The sequence below is a fragment of the Sus scrofa genome, chromosome 7 (assembly GCF_000003025.6).
Source record: "Sus scrofa isolate TJ Tabasco breed Duroc chromosome 7, Sscrofa11.1, whole genome shotgun sequence".
Lineage (NCBI taxonomy): Eukaryota > Metazoa > Chordata > Mammalia > Artiodactyla > Suidae > Sus > Sus scrofa.
Window position 1 is genome coordinate 84,767,708 of NC_010449.5, and position 25,484 is coordinate 84,793,191.

Sequence of the window (25,484 nt, forward strand, 5' to 3'; positions counted from 1 at the left end):
GCAACCTACACCACAGCTCATGGCAATGCTGGATCCTTGACCCACTGAACTAGGCCAGGGATTGAACCCTCAACCTCATGGTTCCTAGTCGGATTCGTTAACCACTGAGCCACAATGGGAACTCCTGAACTTCACATTTTAAATGCAGTGGACTTGGGTCCTGATTTGGTGATGACTGTTTATGGTTCATGCATTTTTTTTTTTTTTTCTCTCTAGTTAAATGTCAGAAATTTGGAATCTTTGCTCACCTGGCTTTCCTGGATGCTGCCAACCTTCCCTTTCGTGGGTCTGATGAAATTGTAGACAAAGAGCAGCAATAATGCCAGTGGGATCATGTACAGTTCAAAATTCCAGACAGTGACTAAAAACACCTGATTGGAAGACAAAGACCAAATGACTGCTTAAAAAAACAGTGTGGGAGCAGCCTTCAATTCCTACTCATTGACTTAGGGGATTAAACTCAGGACTCTCTCTCTATAGCTCCAAGTAGGTTAAAACACCTATACAGACACACACACACACACACACACACACACACACACACACACACACACACACACGAATGATAATTAACAATGTTTTAGAACTAGTAGTAAAATGAGGCAAAGAGAGCAATGAGTTGGCCAACTGCACTCTGGAATAGAGTCCCCTGTCTGGAAACCTTGTTACTCTATCAATCAAATTCAGTTGTTTGCTCCTGGATTTAATGTACCAGAATTTATGTAAAAATAGTATGAAAAATTCAAAGGTCATGGAGAAGCTGGTCATAGGCCAAATTTTACCAAGCGTGAGGTTTACCTAAACTATAGAGAATGATTACTTTTTCAATTGGCTGCCAATGTTGCAAACTTCAAATATTTTGTATAAAAACCTTGGTTTTCTGAAGTCTCTTTAAAAATCTTAAAATCTTCCAATTTGTGAGGCTAGATGACCACAATAAGATGATGATCAGTGTGAATCCCTGACATCTGAGGAGACCTAAGGTTTATATTAGAAATAACATAAATGGTATCGAAATGTTGAGATCATTCTGGAATTTTTTTTATTCAACACTATGTTTTATAGATCTATAGACGGTGTAGGTACAATTCAAGAATATTCATTTTACCTGATATATGGTACCCATTCCAGTGAATATTCTATAATTTTTCCATTATACTCTCTTATCAATGAAAACTTAGACTGAAACAGTATTTTTGCTTTTTAATATAGTCAATCGTATTAATCTTCAGCTTTAGGATTTTTACTTTTAATGTTCGGTGTTCTACTCAAATTCTATACTGAGATGATAAAGCATTTCCTTGAGTTTTCTTCCAAAAGATAACTGTGTGTTTGTGTGTGTGTGTGTGTGTGTGTGCGCACGTGTGTGTAGGGGGTCCATCCTTTGCTCCCTGATTCTATATGTTACTTATATTTTCTTTTGCTGCTAAATCTCTACACATTTTTAATGAATCAGTGTAGAATTTTTAAAATACTTTCTGAATCAATGCAAATTATGTTGTCCTCCAGTCTATTAATTTATCAACTTAATTTATTATATGATAATATATCTTGTCTTATAATTTTCCTTCTAACAGTTTCTTTTTAACTTTTTCTTTTTGTTTTATTATGACTAAAATAGAGAAAAGTAGAGAAAATAGTACAGCAACTTCTCTACTATGTAAAACTAGTGATTTTCCTCATTGTTACCTATTTACCCTTTTCCAATTCTTAAAGTTTTTTTTAGGATTAGAGGTTTTAACTGTATTCTAAAGGTCTACTGTTTCTTTCTGTTTATCTATTGCAAAAGTGGGATTTTACTATTCTTTTAAGTTGCTAAATATAACTTCAAGTAAAAAGAGGCTGACATATAATGATCAATAAAAAATAGGAAACAACATATTTTTAATTTATTTTCTTCATTTATAAAATGTTTTCAACAAAATTGCTTGTATATCAACCAACATTAGAGGAATGGCTTAGTTAAACAAACACCTCATCTCCCATATTTGCCTCTACCAAGTCTGGGTAACTAATCCCAGAAAGTGTTTTACCAAAAAAGAAAGAAAAAAAAATGAGCTACCGTTAAATATCACATTCAAAGGACTTGAAACTCTTTTAGAGAGACTAGTACCTTTAGAAACATTTAAAAAACCAATACATAATTCTTACCTCTGTAATACATCTTCTAGCAAAAACAAATAGAAACACTTCCCAGGGCAGAGGGGGAATCAATTATCTAAGAGTCTAAAATAAAGTTAGTAAATTTATATAGAAGTTGAAAACTTAGGAAAAGAATTCAGATCCTGGGGTCACCAGGGTCACTTTAATGTTTTTTGCATCTTTGGTTCAAGAGCAGCTGCAGTCACAGTGGTGGTACCAACTGGTTAAAACTCAACGGGAAAATATGCCATCTTTCTGAAGGAAAGGATACAGGCAAAGAATTCAGTAACAATCAGAGCCACAAGAGAATGTAGAAGTACACTGGAAGGGGAGAGCAAGCAAGGGAAAACCCCAAATTCTGAATGTGAACTCTGCTAAAGCTTCTACAATACACATGGGGCAGGCTCAGAGCAGTCTGTATTGGGATCAAAGCTGCCATCCAGAGCAGGTACGACTGAATGTGCAGTCAGATACTAATAGAATTTGATGCTTTCTTAAAAAAATAAAATCAACCTTATCAATGTAGGATAATTTAGTATTTTCACCACATAATACTCCAAAATCTAAAATACAATTCAAAATAGTAAATATAAGCAGAAAATATGAAAAAGAATTAAAAGGAAAATTAACTAAAAAATATAACATGAAAAAAATTTTAAAAGTCAGTGGATATGCTAAGCAGTAGAATTAAAATGAAAATGTTGGGGAACATAAAGATATATCAAAATAAATCACCTAGTCTGAAAGAGAGAAAAAAAGTTTGGAAAAAAAGCTGAATGGACTGCCTGTGACCTACTGAATAATTTCGTAGGTTCTAACATAATTATTTCGACTCCCAGAAAAAAAAAGAGGAAAGTTTAAAAAATACATAATTAATGGCTGAACACTTCCTATAGAATCCCAATAAATTTAAAGAAAGAAAAAAAAGGATTAAGCATATATATCATAATCACTGTTCTGAAAAACAAAATAATAAGGCAATTTTGGAAGCAGCTGAAGAAAAATGACACATTATGTACCTGAATGTATCTGTTTGAATGGCCATGGATCTCTCACCAGAAACAATGGAGGCAAGGGGACAGTACATAGCAAATGTCAAGTGTTAAGTGACAACAAAACCAAAAAAAAAATGGTCAACCCATAATTCTGTATCTAGTGAAAATACCCTTCAAGAATGAAGGTGAAAACAGATTTAGATAAGAGAAAATTTTTTACCAGCATATCTGCACAACAACAAAAGCTATAGGAATTCTTCAGAATAAAGGAAATGATATCAGATGGAACTCAAAATTCGGGAAGAAATGAAGAACATCAGAAATGGTAGATACGTAAATGTAAAAGACAATTTTTTTCTTTTATTTTCTTTAGACTCCATATGACTGTTTAAAGCTATGCCTTGAGTATTATCCTGGTGGGGATTTATAATGTCACTAGATGTAATGTATGAAAACTAAAATAAAAAAGAGGGTAGGGATGGGTAGAAAATGGACTTGGATAAGTTGTAATATTTCTGTTTTAGGTGAAGCAATATAATATTAACCCTAGACTGTCAAGTGTTAAAGGGAGATTATACACACACAAACACAAATACTTGCACACATTTGTATTAACCCTCAGAGCAATCAGTAAAGAATGATACAGGGAAGAACAGATAAAAGGTAAATAGAGGAATTAAAATGGAATTCTAAAAGGCAAGAAAAGGGAAATAGGAATAAAAAATAATAGGCAAATACAAAATAATAAAATGATAACATAAATTCAACCAATCAATAATTACATTAAATGTTAATGGAATAATTACATTAAATGTTAATGGAATAAAAGGTAGAGATGAAAATAAAATGAACAACTTTGTGGCAAAAAATGAGACCATTTAAACTAAGGGAAAAAATGTATTGAAAAACTTAAAAAAAAAAATTGAACAAATGTCCCCACCAAGAAAAATTCAGGTCCAAATGGTTTCACTGTGGAATTTCAAGGAAGAAAGAACATTATATTAGAGAGAACACTTCACAACTAATTTTTGGAAGCCAGTGTTACTCTGATACTGAAACCTGATGAAACCAACAACGAAATAAATTACAGGGGCAAATATGCAACTGCAATGAAGATACACAAATCCTTAAGAAAATAATAGCAAATCCAATCAAGAAATAGATTTAAAAAATATAGTATGACCAAGTAGATTATGTACCAAGAATATTAGTTTCTGATTAAAAACAATAAGTGTAATTCATCATATTGACAGAATAAAGGAGAAAAAACATTCCATTATTTAAAAAGATGTGGAAAAAGAATGGACAAAAAATTCAACGTTAATAACAAACAATGAATAGAAGGAATTTCTTCTAACCAATAAAGAACACTTAATAATATATAGTTACCATATTTGACTATATTTGGCTATGGTATATTGTGTGTAAATTATACTTTGAGAAGTTGAATTAAAAAGTTAATATACGCTAAGAATTAAACTACTCAGTCATGAAATCACATGAATAATTCTCAAAAACACATTGAGCCAAAGAAGCCTTATACAAAAAAGAGCACATACTGTATGATCCCATTTAGATGAAGTTTTAGAATAGACAAAATGATTCTATGATGGGGAAAAGTACGTTTTCATTCTAAAATTAGGAACAAGGCAAGGATGTCTGCTTTTGATACTCCTATTCAGTATTGGATGGAATGTTCTAGCCATTGCAATAAGGTAAAGGAAATGAAATAAAAGGCATAAGTATCAGAAAGGAGAAAAGTGAAACAGTCTCTTTTTATAGATGACCTGATTTTTTTTTTTTACATAGAAAATTTATAAAGGAAATCCTAAAAATAGCAAATCCAGCAGTCACAGTTATAGTCAAAGTCAAAGTCATAGCTATAGTTACTTTAAAAAAAATAAATTCTATTTTTATATACTAGCAGTAAAATATGGAAAATAAAATTAAAATTTTTCCATTTACAATAGAACCAAAATCCATAAAATACACAGGAATAAAATTAACAAATCATGAGGAAGACCTCTTCACAGGAAATTATAAAATATTACTGAGAACATTAAAGAATATCTAAAGAGGTGGACAGAAATGCCACTCATTCATGGATTGGAAGACTCAATATTGTTAAGATGGCAAGTTCTCCACAAATTGATCTACAGGTACAAGTAATACCAATTTTGTAGAGATTAACAAGCTGATTCTGAATATTATATAGAAATGGGAATGATATAGAATAGTCAAAGCAGGAGTTCCCATCATGGCTCAGTGGTTAACGAATCCAACTAGGAACCATGAGGTTTCGGGTTCAATCCCTCGACTTGCTCAGTGGGTTCAGGATCCGGTGTTGCTGTGAGTTGTGGTCTAGGTCAAAGCCACGGCTTGAATCCCACGTTGCTGTGGCTCTAGCACAGGCCAGCAGCTGTAGCTCCAATTAGACCCCTAGTCTGGGAATCTCCATATGCTGCAGGTGCGGCCCTAGAAAAGACAAAAAAAAAAAAAAAAAAAAAAAAAAAAAAAAAAGTTCAAAGCCATTTTAACAAATAAAGCTTCTGCTACTTATTGTCAAGCTACAGTAATAGAAAGAAGATAGTTTCCACATATATGTAATTAGTTAATTTTTAAGAATGTTGCCAAGGTAATTCAATGGGAGAAATGGGAGTCTTTTTAACAAGTGGCCCTGGAACAATTGGATATATTATTGAAAAAAGCAATCACTAACCCTTACCACTTACCACATGTAAAAATTAACTCTAAATGGATCATACTATCTAAATAAAAATGCTAAAACTCCAAAAACTTCTAGAAACACATCTGAGGAAAACCCTTGCCATTAAGGAGGGTGGGCCAAAGATTTCTTAGGGCACAAAAAGTACAACAAATAATGTAAATAAAAGAAAAACATCATTGAAATTATTCTTCCTTTGTTCTTTGGAAGACACTTTAAAAAATGAAAAAAAAAACAAGTTATAAAATGGAAGAAAATATTTTCTATATATGTATTGAAAGAGAACACGTACCTGTATATAGAGAATTCTTACAACATAGTAAGAAGACAACTCAATAGAAGTTGGCAAATTATTTGACTAGACCCTTCACACACACACAAATCTACATGAATATCTAAAAGCACATGGAAAGATATCTGACATGATTATCCACTAAGAAAATAACCCCTATGAACATTACAAAGGCTATTTTTTTTTTTTTAATGACAAGATAAAGTGTTGGCAGATGTGTATCAGCTGAAAGTCTCATACAGTCCTGGAAAGAACAAAAAATAACTGATTTGGAAAACCACATGGCAGTTTCTCAAAAAGTTGAGCATACATCTCTGTAATTTTAGCCTTTCTAGTCCTAGATATTTAACATAGGAACCACAAAGACTTGCCACAAATGTTCAGCATACAGTAACTTTATTTCAAATAACAACAACAAAACTGGCAACAGCGCCAAAGTCCACCAATAAGCAGATGTAATATATTCACATTCAAAGGAACTATTCAGAATTAAAGCAGAACCACCTACAAAATGTCAGAATCAGTAGAGCTTGACTGCTCTGACACCAAGAAGCTTCTCCCCCTACCAGACAGGTTTCCCTAAGTTCCATGATGCAGATATAGATGCAAAGGTGACCCAATCTGTACCTTTCCCAAAATTGGAACTTTAGTAAATAACCTCAAATCTTCAGTTAAAAATATTTCTTCACTTTATACCTCAAAATGTGTGACATCATTTTTATAAAATGGATACAAAGAATATAAGCATGCTAAATCTCAGATGAGGAAAAGTGATTCATAAAGACACTTGTGTTTTCCTGAGAAATCCTAAAAATAGAAATATCCTAGGGAGTCAGTGGTTTCAAGGCAGTTTTAATTGAAGAACTTGGCCAGCATTGCCAAAGATGAATAAATCTCTTAAACAAATCCCCCTAAGTACTGTTCTTTAGGTAGGGCTAAGAAGGATGTTATCTTATGTCACAAAGAGTCTTAAAGAACAAATCAGGCTGTTTTTCTCAGGCTTCATTACAAGGTGGTCTACAGAATGTATCAACTGACCAATTATTAAATATCCTGTATACATCCAAGAGGATATCTCACTTCTCAGTAGTTAACTTAGGATATCAAATAAAATAGCATGGCTATTTTTCCAAATACTTAAGCATCTCCCCATTTAAAATTATCTTGAAATTTTGTCATTCTGTCATTTGAGATTGAATTTAAGATGAGGAAATAGCTCAATTAAATGAAGCAACGTTTCTGAATAACTCAACTGCATTTGTTAAGAGGAAACAACGTAACAGTTTTTTAATTTGACAAAGTACACATTCATTTCTATGACAACAAATCAATAAGTAGCCACTTCTCAAGAAAGTATACCTACCTTCATTTTCATTAAAAGAGAAAAAAGTGCCTTATGTACCACCTTGAAAAAGTAAAACAATATAAAAACACAACAACAAAACTTACCTCCAGGTCTTACCATGCCCATTCATCTGAAAAATATTTTCTATTGCTTTCTGGCCTGCCTTATGACATTCAGACCTCAGAGTTTAACATCTAATACCTTCCTGGAACTGATTCATACTTGACTGTACTTCATAAGCCAACACCAACCACATATCCTATATGCTCAATCATGCTATTCTAGCTTCAGACCCCAAGACATGAAATGGTGTCCAGGATTTTGCTTTCGAACATACTCTCCTTTCATGTAGAAAGCTACTGCTTGAACATTTCCTCACCTCTGAAGTGTGATCACCTCACCACAATCCTGAGAATTACACTCTAAGTACAACAGCTGCATCAATTAACAGATTAAAACCTGCTGAAGCGAATCAGTGAACTGAGAAATAATTCCAAAGAAATTATTTGGAGTGTAGAGGAGACAAATAAAGATACAAACATAGAAGAGAGGTTAAGAGACATGGAAGATAGAAACAAGAAGGTCTAACACATGACTGATGGGTGTTGAAGGTGGGGGCAAAGGGTTAATGAGAGTAGGGAGGAAGAAATATATGAAGATGAAATGCCCAGGGAATTTCCAGGAATGTTGACAGATACCCATATAGGAAGATCCATAAAGCCCTTATTGTGATAAATAAAGAAGAATGTTTATTGTGATAAATAAACATGCCATGGTAGAACTGAAGAACACTTGGGGGGGAAAAAAAACAGAAATATTCACAGGCTGCTTGAGAGAAAGATAATTCAACTACAAAGAAAAAAGCAATATGAATGACTTTATATCTCAGTGCAACAAGGGAAGCAAGAAGAGAGCAGAATAATTAAACACATATTTGCTCTGTCTTTCCATTTAGAAACTTGTACTGAGCAAATTGTCTTAAGAGTACAGCAGAGACTTTTCTCAGAAAAGCATGAACCAGAAGTGCTTATTACCCAAAGACCCTCATGAAAGCATATATAATAGATTTATTTCAAAGAGAAGGAAAATTGTCCCTGATGGAATAGCTGAATGTATAAATGTATGTGCTCAGAAGCGATGGTAAATACATATACCAATCTAAATAAACAGACCTACGGAGGAAAAAAAAAAGGTCTAATTTGCGTAGAATGAGACAATTTAGAAGTAAAACAGGGGACAGCTAAAGTCCATATGTTGGGAAAGGTGTGAGTTGATTTAAAAAATCCTAAGATACCCTTGTTGTTAAACCTTTTAAGTAGAATACACGTTTTCAGTATGAAGTTATTAAAACATTTACCTCAATGTTTCTGCATAAAACAAAACAGCCCACAAACAACCAACCCCCTCCAAACAACTGTGAAAACTGAATAATCTACACAAACAAACTGTTTGAAGACATTTGAGGGGAATCAAGGCATCCAACATCTGAGAGGACAAAATCGAGGATAAAAGACAAATGCAGTGAGATACACCTTCGTTTGCAACTGCCTTGTCTACTTCAGAGTTTCTGTTAATTTTTTTTTTTTGCCAATGCCCTATGTGGGACATAGTGACTGAGCACACAGTAGCAGTTTAGAAATTGCTTCAATCTTAATAATCTAGGGACGTAAAAATTGGAGTGAAGGGGAACTATGGCAGCCAGGACTTGAGGGACAAAAGGAATACGAGAGATTCAAGCCTGACATCCCACATGCATTTCTCCGCGATAAATTTGCTGTTTCCTAAAGCATGCATGCTTAGGATGAAAAGTTGAGGCCAAGCAGAAAGCTGGAACTAAAAGCTCTTGGCAATCTCACTGAGTTGGGAAATAAAAACCAGAGGTTAAGGATTATTTTAAAAAGAAGGGCTCTAGTAAACACTATAGGATTTTATTAAAACTCCTGAAGGACTATGTACTATGTAAGCATAGGAGTAAACTGGAAATAGACCAACCCTAAAATGCTTAAAATCCTACTGTGGATCATTTCAATCCCTGATTGGATCATTCTGACTTGCTAGACCCTATCTGCCTCCTCTATATCCTCTCCTTTGGGAAATAATTTATTCCATATCCTCCAAAACGTTCTAATAAATTTTACCCAGTATTTGATTAGAAAAAAATACCAGGTATGGTCGGGATTAAAAAAGAATAAAAATCAAGAGAAAAACAGACAATAAGAACAAAAAGCTGATTTAGATGTTACAGTTAGTAGATATAAATTTTAAAATAGCTATAATTCATGCATACACAAAAATGGATTTAAAAAGCATGAAGGGAGTTCCTGTCGTGGCGCAGTGGTTAACGAATCCGACTAGGAACCATGAGGTTGTGGGTTTGGTCCCTGCCCTTGCTCAGTGGGTTAACGATCTGGCGTTGCCGTGAGCTGTGGTGTAGGTTGCAGACGCGGCTGGGATCCCGTGTTGCTGCGGCTCTGGCGTAGGCCAGTGGCTACAGCTCCGATTCAACCCCTAGCCTGGGAACCTCCATATGCCGCGGGAGTGGCCCAAGAAATAGCAACAACAACAAAAAGACAAAAAAAAATAAAAAATAAAAAAATAAATAAAAAGCATGAAGACTATAAGCAGAGAATGGGACTATAAAACAGAATCCAATGGAAACCTAATTTTAAAAAAAGTGAAATGAAGAGCTCATTAAATGCCTTTAATAACAACAGAACAGACAGCATTTGTGATTGGAGTTACTAGTAGAAATATCTATACTTAAAGCAGATACAAAAGTAATAATAAGTACACAAAAAAAGATATATGACACATTTAGAAAGGCTTAATTTATATGTAAAAACTTAAGAGTCCAGAAAAAGAGTTAATAGAGAAATGAGGAAAAGCTATAAATTATATTGGATGGGAATTTCTAAAAATCTAATAGAAAAGCTGTGAAAGTACAGATCTTAAGAACCTCAGATAGAAGAGAAAGAAAACAACATGCAGGCACCTCATAGTAAAACTGTGCATAATTGATAACCAAAAGAAACTCAGAGGGCAGATAGTGAGGTTAAAAAAAAAAATCATATTTCCTCCCCCTCCACCACAATGAACAACAATCAAACTGACAACTGACTTTTCAATAGAAAAGATAACAGCCAGAAGACAGCTGGAAAGAATTATATAATACCAGATTTATCTGCTCTTTGAATATTGGTAACAATTTGTTTCTAGGAACTCCCGCTGTGGCTATGTGGCTTAAGAATCCAACTACAGTGGCTCCAGTTACTGTGGAGGCACAGGTTTGAATCCCAGCCCGGCACAGTGAGTTAAAGGATTCAGCATTGCCCCAGCTGTGGCAGAGGTCACAGATGTGGCTTGGATTCAATCCCTGGCCCAGGAATTTCCATATGCTGTGAGTGTGGTGCTTAAAAAAAAAAAAAAAAAAGATAGATAGATAGATAGATAGCTAGCCTGGGCTTTCTGGTAAGATATTAAACCACTGATCCAATTTTTCAGAGGGTATAGGACCATTCAAATTCTCATTCTTTTCAGTCATTTGGATACACTTCTCTACAAACTTTATTTCATATGTTTCAACATTTTAGGAACAATCTAATATCCTCTTATGTTTAATTTCTGCCTTATGTGAATTATCCCACCTTTTAATGCCTGCTGTTATTTATTTGTCTTTACTCTTTGTATATTGAAAACTTTCAGGAAAGAATAACCAGTTTTGTTAGTTTTTCAAAGAGTTTTTAACTGCTGTTCATTTTTATTGTATACATATTTTCTACTTCATTGATTTTTCTCTTATTTTTACTTCTAGTTAATTCGATTTCATTCTGCTATTCTTTTCCAATGTCTTGACTTGGACAGTTAACTCAATAATTTTGATTCTGACTTATTTCCATATTGGTTTTGTCATGTTCTGTTTTATGAAATGTAACATATCAATTCTTTTTTTTTTTTTTAATTTTATTTTCCCACTGTACAGCAAGGGGGTCAGGTTATCCTTACATGTATACATTACAATTACAGTTTTTCCCCCCACCATTTCTTCTGTTGCAACATGAGTATCTAGACATAGTTCTCAATGCTATTCAGCGGGATCTCCTTGTAAATCTATTCTAGGTTGTGTCACTATTACATGGAAGAACAAACCATCAAGAAGAGCGTAGGCATTCCTGAAGGTGAAAAACAAAGTGAGAAAAACAATGCGAAGTTCAAATAATGTTTGTGTTACATTGATACAGGTATAGACAAGAGACCAATGAATGGACAAGCTCACCTATATAAGAAAACCTGTTTTATGATCTGGTGGCAATTGTAGATAACTGGGGGAAAGTAGATATTCAGGAAATAGTATTGCTTCAATCCATATCCAGAGCACAAAAATGAAATCAACTCATAAGTAGATTTAAAAATTTAATATAAAAAGCAAACCATAAAAAAATTTAAAGTGCATATTTACAACTTTAGGATAGGGAACAATTCCTTAATAATGACACAAAATGCAGAAACTATAGTGACAATAATTACTAAATTTGATGTTAAATATAAGAATTTTTTTGGTCAAAATATACAGTGGAAAAAAATAAGCCACAAACGGGGAAGATATTTCTATTACAAAGAATTCCTATCTAGATGACCTAAAACACTTTTACAAATCAATAAAAAGTAAAAGGAGGGAATAAAATCAGGTAAAAGGAGAGAAAAGGTCCCCCGAACTATAAATATTATTAGTAATGAAGAAAATGCAAAGTTAAACCATACCAAAGTATGACTTAACTCATCAGATTGACAAGATTTAGAAGTTAGATCATGCTAAGTGTTTTCTAAGACAGAGAACAGTAACTTTAATTTGATGCTGATGGATGGGAAATGGTTGGCATTAACTAAGCAGAATGTTATAACAGATAATCTGCATTTTCATGCCTAGATAGAAACCTGGAAGCAGTGGGCTCAAACATCAGCATGCATGAGAACCACCACAGGACTGGTGTAGACAAGACTTCTTGGCCCCACTCCCAGAGTTCCCGGGTCAGCAGGTGTGGGGTGGGGCCTGAGAAGTTCACTTGTGCAAAGTTCCTAGGTGATGCTAACGCTGCTGTTCAGCACTGCATACCGAGAGCCACTGCTCTAAACTCTTGCCCCAGATGAAATGTGTGACAATGCTTACAGGAGCACTTTTCATAAAGCCATAAAACAAAACAAAAACAAAAGCCCAACCAAACTTTGAACCGATTCAAATGTCTATCTAGAGTGGAACAGATAAATGAAGTCGCTTACACATAAAGGTAAATATCATACAGAAGGAAGATGTCTGAAGGTGACGTTTAGACCACACAGATAAAAGTCAAAACAATACTGAGTGAATTAATTTGTAAGTCACAGAGTAAGACCTAAAAGTATTAAATGATTCTTTTTAAAATCTAAAAAACAGGAGTTCCCCTTGTGGTGCAGTGGTTAACAAATCCGACTAGGAACCATGAGGAAGCGGGTTCGATCCCTGGCCTTGCTCAGTGGGTTAAGGATCCGGCGTCGCCCTGAGCTGTGGTGTGGATCGCAGACATGGCTCGGATCCCGTGTTGCTGTGGTGTAGGCTGGCAGCTACAGCTCCGATTAGACCCCTAGCCTGGGAACCTCCATATGCCGTGGGAGCGGCCCAAGAAATGGCAAAAAAAGACAAAAATAAATAAATAAAATAAAAAGGTTAATACCTTGAAAAAAAAATCTAAAAAACAGACAAAATTGAATCACACTGCTCAAGGATCGATACAAAGGTGATAAAACCACAATCAGTAGTGAGTAAATGGCACAGCATTCAGTGTTACTATTATTTCTGGAAATGAGGGAAGAATGATTCAGCACCAAAAAGGCAGAGACAAGACTTCTAAAATAATGGGGATTTTTATTTTTTAAGTTGGGTGGAAAGTAAACAAGAGTGTCTTATTCTTTAAAGTGTACAGATATACGCATAATTTTATAAACTCTTGCATATACAATAAATTTTATATAAAATTTTTATAGCAGGCAATATACCACAAGAAACAAGAGATATGATTTTCCTAGGAATGCTTTCAAAAGCCATGGAATTGAGGGCTCCCAAGCAGCCATTTCTATCAGTTTACAGCTGCTCTGAAAGACAAAGAACTTAATTTGGAAGTGAAGAAGGCCAGGATGGAGAATAAAGAAGCAAAAGAGGAAAGAAACCTGTCAAACAATACACACACACACACACACACACACACACACACACACACACACACACACACACACACAAAACTATGATGTGGCCAAAACTGAAGGGTGATGCTGAGGTCCTGTGTAGCAGTCCTCACTATGGTTTCTTCACTTTCTCTATTAACAGCCTTAGGAATAAAAAAGCAGCAGCCATTCCTCCTAACACTCTCACTCCCTCTGACCTCTGAGACCTCTCTCTCATACCTGGACAAATTCCTTTGTAGTTAAAAGTGTTAAAAAAAATAAATAAATAAAACAAAAAAAAAACCTCTGTAGTCTAATACATCTGTAGACACCATGCAAACATACCAGGACATGTGTAATTAAAAAAACAAAACAGGAGTTCCCGTCGTGGCGCAGTGGTTAACGAATCCGACTAGGAACCATGAGGTTGCGGGTTCGGTCCCTGCCCTTGCTCAGTGGGTTAACGATCTGGCGTTGCCGTGAGCTGTGGTGTAGGTTGCAGACGCGGCTCGGATCCCACGTTGCTGTGGCTCTGGCATAGGCCAGTGGCTCCAGCTCCGATTCGACCCCTAGCCTGGGAACCTCCATATGCCGCGGGAGCGGCCCAAAGAAATAGCAAAAAGACAAAAAAATAAAAAAAATAAAAAAACAAAACAAAACTCTGTCAAAACCTACTACTTGACACTTGGTTTCTCCAGCGTTTCTGGGAAGGGGGATACAATCACATATATTAACCTATGAAACACTGCTCACTTTGTATCAGTTTCAGAAATAGTAGCTACTGTCAAGGGTTACAGACTCAGATGTCCACAGGGGTTTAGGGCAAAATATAAAGTTCAGAAGGACCAGGTGTAGGACCATGGGGAAGTGGGACCAGGGTGAGGTCAGATTGCAACCCTTCTCCAAGAAGTCCACTCCCTACTCAGCTTTAGCTGACTGTTATCATGTGGAATTAGGGCTGACATTACCCAGTATTCTGCTTTTTCCAACATTCATGATATGGATGCATGCAACCTAGATGAATCTGAAAACTATTATGCTGGGTGAAAAAAGTATATCTCAAAGAGTTACGTAATATAGGACTCCTTTTATATGACATTTGTGAAGTGACAAAATTATAGCAATGAAGATAGATAAGTGGTTGGCAGGGCTAGAGTTGACAATAGAAATGAGTTTCTTTGTGAAGACAGACCTATCTTAGGGACACCTGGATTAAGACACTGAGACGAAAACATAGGCTGGTCGGTGGAAAAAGTGTACATCAAGGTAGTAAGTTGCAGGTGTGATCATAAACTAAATGGGAAATCAGATTTTTAAGAGAATAAGAATAATAAGATTGGATATTTAATTTGACAATTCTAGTAGCAAAGTATCCTTTTTTATGGCAATGAGGTAAGGAAATGAGAAACTGAGAAAAATTTTAGAAATAGTAACAGCCCAGGAAAAGGGACAAAATCATTTTTCTCTGCAATGCTAAGGGCATATTTTACAGAGAATAGAGGCATGCATTGTCTCTTTAAACATAGCTTGGATTTCGATGGACTGTGAGGAATCAAGTAGGGATCTTATGACCAGTAACACTCAGACACTTAGCAGGAATTACTTTGAGTCCTGGACAAGGCTTCAAGACACTCCTTGTCCCCTTACCCCTTTTGATTGCCCTCTGGAACTAGCCTATCCATTCCTCTTCTTGTTGCAGTTCTGATACCCAAGATCTGCTGTGTAGACAGGGACATAGCATCCTCCTGGATGTCCGACCTTACAGCCATGCACTATCAGCCACAGAGGTGGCAGATGAAGCCAACCAAGTACCAACAAACTTTCAAGTTACTTAACCCTTGACTTCTGTATATTTGTAATTTCAATTCTCCTGTTTAAATGTCCAAAATATACAACCTCTTCCCCCTCTTCCCAAATGTATGTTTCTCACTCAATTGATTTCTAGGCAAGGAACCACTACTTGCTTCAGAAATCCTTATTCATCAGAAAGCAATAAGAATTGGAGTTCCCATCATGGCACAGCAGAAATGAATCCAACTAGGAACCATGAGGTTGTGGGTTCGATCTCTGGCCTTAGTGGGTTAAGGATCCGGCGTTGCCGTGAGCTGTGGTGTAGGTTGCAGATATGGCTCGGATCCCATGTTGCTGTGGCTGTGGCATAGGCAGCTACAGCTCTGATTGGACCCCCTAGCCTGGGAACCTCTACATGCCACGGGTGCAGCTCTAAAGAGACAAGAAAAAAAGCAAGCAAGCAAGCAACAAGAAAGGAAGACAGTAATAACAAGCCTGGTTGTAGTAGGCAGAATAATGGTACCCCAAAGATGTCCATGTCCCATTCTCCAGATCCTGTGAATACGCTACATTGTAAAGAAGAATTAAGGTTCCAGATGGAGGTAAGGCTGCTGATCAACTGACTTTAACATAGGGAGATCATCCTGGATTATCTGGTTCACTCTAACATAATCAGAGAACCTTTAAAAGTGGAAGATGAAGGAGAAAAAGAAAGTCAGAAAAAGATGTAAGGGCAGAAGCAATGTCTGAATGAATCCCTGGGAGGGCCCAATATCATGCCTTTGCTGGATCTGACTGGAGGATGGGGCCATGAGCCATGGAATGTGGGCAGTCTCTAGAAGATGGAGAAGCAAAGGGAACAGATTCTCCCTAGAATGGAATACAGTCTTTCCAACACTTCCAATTTTAGCCCAGTGAGACCTGTGGCAGACTCCTCACCTCCAGAGCTAGAAGATAATAAATCTGTGTTGTCTTAAGCCACTTGTGTGTGTGGTAACTTGTTACAATAGCAATAGAGAATAAAGTTAGCATAATGTAAAAGGTAATCGCTCCTAGGGAAATTATGAGAGGCTATCGAGACTGACCAGAAAACCGATTCTATACCTTTGGAAGGACAAGTGGGTCTAGGAGGGGACCTGTTCTTTCTAGAGTCCATCTCCAGCTAGAAAGAGATAAGGGAAACCAGCCTAGGAAAAAAAAAGAAGAAAGGCTTTGGCAAACCTTAACTCTGATTGGGTCCCAAACTAAAATGCCTTTCCCTGCTCTGACCTTCACTTTTCTCACCTGTCCTCTAATAAAATTTTTGTATTTCTTTCTTTTTTTTTCCCACTTTTTTGGTCTGGACCTACAACATATGGAGGTTCCCAGGCTAGGGGTGGAATCGGAGCTGCAGCTGCCAGCCTACACCACAACCACAGCAACACGGGATCCGAGCCGCATCTGCAACCTCCACAATAGGAACTCCCAATCTTTGTATTTCAACTTATGCTTCTGCATCATGCTTGGGTTGCCACTATATATACAGAAAGTTTAACAAATCAACATTGATTAGGAGTTCCTGTCGAGGTTCAGTGGTTAATGAACCTGACTAGCATCCACAAGGATGCAGGATCAATCCGTGACCTCGCTCAGTGGGTTAAGGATCCGGTGTTGCTGTGAGCTGTGGTATAGTAAGAGAAGCAGTTCAGATTCCTCGTTGCTGTGACTGTGGTGTAGGCCAGCAGCTATAGCTCCAGTTCAACCCCTAGCCTGGGAACCTCCATATGTCACCACCAGTGCGGGACTAAAAAGACAACAAACAAACAAACAAACAAACAAACAAAAACCCATTGATTAACTGCCTAGTTTCTTGGGCTCTGGAATATAGCTTTTCAGGTGTTTGTTTGGCACTGTCTTTTACTAGTTCCATAAGACATGGAATGACCTGGTCAGTTCATTGAGAGACAAATCAAACTTGGTGTCTTGCCTTCTTTCTTAAAAACATAACTCCATCAATGAACTCGAATTTTGTGTGGGAATGATCACAACTGGCAGTTTATTACTAATACTTCTGCAGAAAGATATCCAGGTTATGTGTTCCTAGCCTTTACAATCCTCTATAACTGTTTGAATAAACAATGTATGTAAATTTTAAACTGCCAATGGCACAATAACACTATACTGAGTATTTCTATGAAGAATGTAGCTTATTCCGCCCCAATTTAAGAGGAAGTCTATACCTAATATACTACATATACATATATATGTACATATTCCATATGACACTAATTTAAACATAAACTGGAGTCTTTCAGACTGTATTTTTCTACAGGGAGTTTTTATTCACATTTACTTTACCGTTTTGACTGTATAATAGGATTTTTAAAAAATGTTCTAACCTCTATTTATGCACACATTTCTTACTAACTACATCCTTTTCCCCTCTTTTAAAATATAAAGCATTTATTAAAATCCCATCATCTTAACATTTGTATCATGCTACTGGTTGCTCTATACATTTCCTGATGATTCCGCATAAATGGAAACAAGTCAACAATCACCAACAGCCTCACACCACTCGTAAAGGCAGAAAGGTTAGTTTAAAAAGTAGAAAAGCACTAAAATAAAAGAAAGCAAGCATGTAATGTGCTGCAACTATTGACCTTCCCCCCCAGAATGATCCTAATTTCAGGTCTAGAACCAGACAATAAATTTCTCCTTATGCGCTTTGCAGAAGCTGGTAATTGAGCAGTTGAAAGTCTGATTTTGGTAAATACCTCTTTTAAAGCCATCAGCGAATTATCTGCTCTGATTAAAGGAAGGGAAGAAAAATTCTCACACATTTATTTACTCCCCACAAAGCTGGGCATCTCAAGGAGGTCAAGAAAATAAGTCCATTAAAGGTACTGGTAAGTGTCTCACTCATTTCAGAGGCCTAATTGTTGGCCCTGTGGGCACCCTCAGTGGTAGAAGTCCAAAGGGGCTCTAATTGTACTCTAAGTGGCCAAAGCATTCTCTAAAAGTCTTCTCTGACTTTGGTCACATGAACATCAGGCTGCAATTGTGACTAAAAACTTCAGCTTAACACTTAAGACGTACTCCTTCATGTTCATAGGAAGATTGGATCAGAATGAATACAGGAAAACGCTCTGGGTAATAAAGCGAGTGTATCTAATTAGCATTAGCGCAGTGATGGAATAAAGCAGTTCGCTGTATTAAGTTACTCCACTTGCAGCCTTATTTCTGGCACTAAAAGAAGCAGGGTTGCAATAAGTTCACATTAAGCCTGCAATAGCTCTTTACATGGCTCAATGTGCTTAAAACAGACTAAGGTGCCTTAATTCTGGAACCCTCCAATAGAGGTTAGGGAACAATGCTATTTATAGCAAAATAGGATTCCTTTAGGAATCGTATCAAGAATGTCTTGGCTGATCTCCCATTACTCAGATAGACTACCTATCTGCTTAATCAAAAAGAAAGTTGTGCTTGTATCAGAGCCACACATACTTGCCACTAAAAACAAAAACGATGCCAAGGTTTGGATCTTCCTTTCCCTTAAAAATGCTTTTAGGAGTCCTGAGTTTATTTTGATCAGGAGGAATCCAAGCAGCTTTCTGACAATGCTGAGCCATCACTATAAACCGGGAAGAAACCCAAAATATAGTCTTCAAGCATGTATGTGCGCGCGCAAGAGCACACACACACTCACACGCACACTCGAAGAATCTTTTGCTCACCAAAATAATGGTTCGAATCAAAACCCAGCAAGTACAAATTCAATTTTTGGCCTGATAGGTTTAAAATCTGTTGCATCATGTAAATAAATGTGCCCAAAACAACAACAACAAAATTCCTGAAACAACAATGATCCTATTTAAAGAAGCTGTTTGAATTTTAATGTTGTTCATTTCAAACAAGAAATAATAAGTTTGATGACATAAATAGAAAATAAAGTCTTCCTTGGCTTTTTTAGGATCGGATCCATTTAAGCACAGAATGAAAACATTTTAAAAGGCCCTTAAAATCCAAGAGGCAGATGTTCAGGTAAAAGCAAAGCCAGGAGATTGTTTATTTTAATAAAGCTATTATATGAGCCGCTCCAAATTAGGAGTGGCACTGGGGCTAGGGCATGTCTAAACCATCACCACCTGTTTGCCCTGAAAAATCAATTAAAGTCACACTTTCATAGCACTGCCTTTCTAACCAATAAAACTTAGACAGCTTCATCGTGAGACCTGAGTCGCTCAGAGGGAATGCACTTGAAACCCAAACCCTTAATCTCACATTCCTGCCCTGCTTGCGTTCATATAAACGAACCACAGTAAAACTAGCCTTCAGGGGCAATAGTCATCCGAGGGAGAAAGAGACAAAAAAGGAGAGAGAGAGGAAAAAAAAAAAGAGGAGAGAGATTCCGACTTCTATGGGTTTCATACTGAGAATCATACCTCCTTTTCGTGAATTCCAATAATTTCTTCAAAGGCTCTTTTTTTTTTCTCTCTTTTTTTCTCCTTCAGAACAGGATTCTGTGCTACATTTTCTGTGCAGGAGAAGAGATCCAACTTTGCAAGTTGAAAGCAAGGGCAGGAAAGCCATCCCAAGTGTTTTAGTAATTAAACGAATATGCATAATGAACCATATGCCCAAAGGGCCTGTTCTTCATGTGGGCCAGATTTTTGTTTGAATTTTTAATTTTTATATACAGATGAAACATTCAGTGTAATCTACCAACAGTGTGAGGGAACGCACAAGAAGAAGAAGTGCAAGGGATGGACCATGCAGGAGCAGGAACAGGAGACGCTAGAGAAATTCTCTCCTGAAGATGTTGATTCAAATGTGTTTTCTCCCTCCAGCAACAGTTCTCGTCATCTGCTCAGAGTCTTCAGGAGACACATACAACGAATACAATGACAGCTTTATACAATATAAGTAAAATACAGCACCGTCAGCCAAAAAGTGTGAAAATCCCATGGGACAAACAAGGATTTCTTCAAAAAAAAAAAAAAAAAAATCCATCTACACCCATCATTCAGACCACCATCCTGAATTTCAGGGAATTCTCCCAAGCCTCTTTTGGAAGCTACATAAATATTATATTGCAGGCTGTAGGCCACATATATTAGCAATTTGAACTGATCTAAGAGGAATTCTTACCTCTCAATGATGCGAGTGTACATATCCAGCAGAAAATGCTCAGGGCAAAAATGCAAGCTTTCCTTCCCCATTCCTACAGCAATGCAGACTACGAATTTAAGAAGTACAGTATGGGATCTCCAACACACAGATCCCCTGGATTTCCTAAACTATCATCATGGAAGAACTGGTAAAAGCTTCAAGTGTTTCAGTGTCATTTAGAAAACACTGAGTTATAATCAAAACAAAGTAAGAGACCCAGAGTCTGATAAAATTACTATCTCAGTTTCTGGATACATGGGAATGAGGAAGTGTTCTTTAATGCAGAGAGGAGAGGTTTTAGAAAATGTGTTTGCACAACATATGAAATTTACAGAGATGGTCTGGACAAAGTTATCAGTTCTATATGTAGCTGCTAGCCTACACCACAAACACAGCAATTCAGGATCCGAGCCTCATCTGGGACCTACACCACAGCTCATGGCAACGCCGGATCCTTGACCCACTGAGCAAGGCCAGGGATTGAACCTGCATCTTCATGGATGCTAGTCAGATTCGTTAACTGCTGAGCCACGACGGGAACTCCTAGGTCAGTCTTGATAAACATTTCAGAACGGTGTGTGTGTGTGTGCATGCACACTCACACATGTGCGTGCATGCATGCTGGTGGGAGAATCAACATAGAGGAAATGCTGAAGCTCATTATTCTCTATGTCTTCAACTGAAATAACCTAAATGCAAAATGCCACACTGGCCCTATGACATTGAGAAAAGATTATGAAAGCAAGTCTGATCAAAAGTCCAAGTGAAGCCCTGGACTTCTTACAGCCCCCCCTTCTGGAACACAAATATCCTGTCGTTTTCACAATATAAACACCAGAAATGGAATGCAAAGTATTTAAAGAGCAAGTAATAATGGAGCTGTAAATAACATCTCTCATTGCTTTCACTCTTAATTCAGAGTGTATGCCTTTGACACTGGCGAGGCTACTTGATCTAGTGGTCTCAGTGGAAAGACAGATAAACTTCAACTGCAGGCAGAAGACAAAAATTGACAAGGAGCGTCACCTTTCCTGACTGTTTAAATCCTTTAAGGAAGTGTCGGAGCAATTAGAGAGGGAGTGTAATCTTCGCAGAGTGCATTAACACTTTTCGACCTCCCAGACAATAGATCAGACCTCAGACACATAATGCTTCCCTAAGGCTTTTTAGCCAGTGTATTTGATCTCTTAGTCACTGTGTGTGTGTTACTATAGGTATCGTCCACCCACATAGAAGGCATTATTCATTAGCACCACTGTCCACTAGCTTTGACACTGGACTGCAATCAAGCCAAAAGCAGGAAAATCATCATAATCCACAGCAGTATTTCCTGTATCTTTAAGATGGGGTGGTGTGGTTGAGTCTAGGCTTCTGGAAAACTGTCTTTCACAGTTGTCTTATTTTTTTTTTTAAGCTACAGAGTTTGTTTTATAAATTAGTTACATCAATATGAATAGATCACTGATAAGCATCGGATGTTTGTGGGGGGGGGGTGCAGCCTCCAAAACAGTGGATGCTTTTCTGCCTATAATATAAACTTCAGAATAGATTCATTCAGAAAAACACCATGTGTGATAAATAACACTGTGATATGCAAAAGAAAGCAAAGGGGGGAAATCAAACTCCTTGCACTGCAAGCTTTTAAATCTTCATCTAGCCTGCAGGTTACGTGGCAGGACACACACTGGTCAGGCAATAACCTATTTCCTGATGAACACATCCTGTTCCAACTGCTAATCTCACAGTGGAAGCTTGGCTTTTACCATTTATTATAAACATTTTCAAGAACTGCTTACCACGATATATTTTTTAATGGATTAGATTCTGGTCAGCTGCTACCAGAGCAGAGACCTGAATATTCTTCTGTGAAGGCAGCAAAATAGGTTTTCCGAGAGTTTGACTTGCTTCCCACTCTTCCTCCTCATGAGTAATTGGAATAGCAATTGAAACAGAATATAAGAAGGCTCGAAGGTTTCTTTTCTCTTATCTTTTTCCCTCTCTTCTATTATAAGAAATCCTGTATTCGAGGATACGGTATACAAGACCTTATTGGTTTTGAACTTCACCACAAGACTTAGTGAAATGCTCAGAAGAGAGACAAAGACTGAATTTCATGTAATTTGCTCAAGACCATCACAGTTGTCTGTGGATGACACTCAACATCTAAAGTATAAAGCATTTAAACCAAAATAATTACATTTTCTTAGAATCAAGGCAGTTCCCCTTGAAAATGTGCACTGCAAAGGTTTTTTTAAATGAGGCTACATGAAAAGAGAAGAGCTGAAAATTAGCTTTATATTTAAGCAAATCACTTTAGAGTTTGCATCTTCAAATCCAAACTTAAGAAAAATGGCAAATGAAAATATATATTCACAAAAAAGCAATTGAAGAACTTTTGAACCTTAACTAGCAAGAAAGATTTACTGAATGCTTTAACTTTGCTTGAACAATGCCTAATATCCAAAATGAAATAACTAAAATAATTGAAAAAAATGTTATCATATCCACTATGCCATTTCTAACGTTTTCAAAGAAATCATTTATTCTGTGGTTTTATTGCTGGGTAAAGTAGCTTTCAAAGAATTTGATTCTACTCAGATTAAAATTAACCTTCAACAGTTAGCTAAGGCCAGAAATGTCCTCTGAAAGCAACTGATCTGATACTCTGACACACACACACACACACACACACACACACCCTCTATACTCATGCAACTTAATAGCAGAAGATGTTATAAACCCAACCAATGCCACAGGCATCAAATTTTAGCTATAGGTTAAGAACAGTAAAATAAAATTTTTAAAAAACCCCACAGGCTTAAAATGGTTATTTTCCATGTAAAATATGTACCAGCCCAGTGATAATCTAGATCTTATCTCTTATGCATAAAGATGAACAAGCCATAACATAGCTGAGAAATTTTTTTATAAAAACAGAGATTACACAACATGAAAATTTGAGTTTTTTCCTTATGTAATGATTTTTGCTTGTAGATGATTGTATCAAATTAAAAATAAATTACTGAAATTAAAATCCCCAGGAAACAGTGCACAGAAATTTACCTTGGGATTTTTACCATTTATGAGTTTCTATCGCCACCTGCAGGACTATCTTTAAGCAAACTCTGGTAATGGAAAGGCTATTTGCCATTCTTTCTCTTTTTCCCCTTTCCTTTCTCTAGTCTTCCTCTTCCCTCCTTGTGTATGTTCCTGTGTGTGTGTATGCACGTACAATAAACTTCCAGGAAATCAATTATTTTTCTTTTGAAATATGTACATTACTGAAAGCTTAAAGATCTCCAGTGAAACACAAAATAAAATTTACTGAAAGAGGTGTAGGCAACAGAGGCCACAGGCAATTAATTTAAAAGATAAACACATCACATTTTCCTACTTTGCATAGTAGAACTCAACTCAGAGGAGAAATCAGCCTACAGAAATTTCCTTACCAAAAATGTGAAGGATTTCAGTGATTTGCAAAGGAAAACGGCTTTTGCTATGGAATAGTTGACAATAGTTTCCAATCGCATGTACCTGGCTTATTATGCCAGAGCAGAAAACATGTTGCTATTAGGAAATTCATATTTAGTATTTTGTCGCTCTTTAAACAAAAGACACTGTAAGGCAATATTCCACTAAAAGTGATATTTTACCCCAATAAAGAACAAGCATAATAGCAAAAGCCAAAAACTTAAACACCCCCAGAATATGCAAACACTAATTATCTTCATTATCCTCAAATTATCATCTTCATCATCATCACCACAATCCTCATCAAACCTTGAGGAGGAAGATTCATCTGCTGTAAGAAAAGGGTTGGCCATGTAGTTCCTGCCGTGGCTCGGCAGAAACGAATCTGACTAGCGTCCATGAGCCCACAGATTGGATCCCTGGCTTCACTCAGTGGGTTAAGAATCCAGTGTTGCTGTGAGCTGTGGTGTAGGTCACAGATGCGGCTCAGATCTGGCGTTGCTGTGGCTGTGGCGTAGGCTACAACTCCAATTCGACCCCTAGCTTGGGAACCTCCATAAGCCGTGGGTGCAGCACTTTAAAAAAAAAAAAAAAGAAAGAAAGAAAGAAAGAAAAGGGTCAGCCAAACCCCAGCGAAGTAACATTATAGATATTTGTTCCTCCAGGGCATATTACTCTTCTGAGTATCAGCTTTCCAGACTTATAAAATATTTTCCAAATGTAAGACTTGCAGAAAAGTCAATAACACAACCCATGGACACTGCGCTAGATGCACTTCATACTCAAGAACTAAAACCATAATTGCAAAATGTATGACCACAAAAGCCACACGCTGTAAAAATGGCATAAGGGCTGAGAATCATATTCTAATAGGCCATGAGGAAAATCACTTTCCTGAAGAATTCAGTTTCTCCCCCTCTGAATGAACATAAAGGCCCTGTAGTTTAACATTCTAGGGCTTCATGCTTTTCCAGACCTAAAACCATAGCCATGGAGGTCTCATCTCAACACCAAGTGAAATAAGTATATTTCTTTCTCTTTTTCTCCTTGACAAAATGAAGGATCTCTGGCAATGAGTTGAAATAAAAATTTTTTAAAACTTGGCCAGAAATAGAAAAGTCATTTTAAAGGGCCAAAAAATGTGGATCTGAAATAACAGAAAATCCCAGGGGGACTAAAACAGTCAGTAAACATTGTGCAGGAACATAGGTTTAGACGATGACATAATGAATTAGCTTTTTGATTTAATTGTCTCCCTATCTTTTTCTTTTTAAATAAAAGTGAGAGCTAGAATATCAGTTCAATGAAAATTAGCATCCCTCTCCCCCGCCCCCACACAAATTAGCTCTGTTATGTAAAAAGCCAATGACATAACCCCAC

The 25,484-nt window shown here is 36.7% G+C and overlaps 1 protein-coding gene across 13 annotated transcripts in view; it reads right to left on the minus strand.

The window, feature by feature from the left end:
* The window catches only part of MCTP2 (multiple C2 and transmembrane domain containing 2), a 236,938-nt gene that overhangs the window by 41,954 nt on the left and 169,500 nt on the right, over positions 1–25,484 (minus strand). For 10 of the 13 annotated variants that reach the window (XM_021099356.1, XM_021099357.1, XM_021099360.1 and 7 more), the window contains one exon: positions 249–371. The exons of the other annotated variants lie outside the window; for them this stretch is intronic. In XM_021099356.1, the coding sequence (XP_020955015.1) occupies positions 249–371 (123 nt within the window). The remainder of the gene's footprint in view (positions 1–248; positions 372–25,484) is intronic. 13 annotated transcript variants of the gene reach the window in all.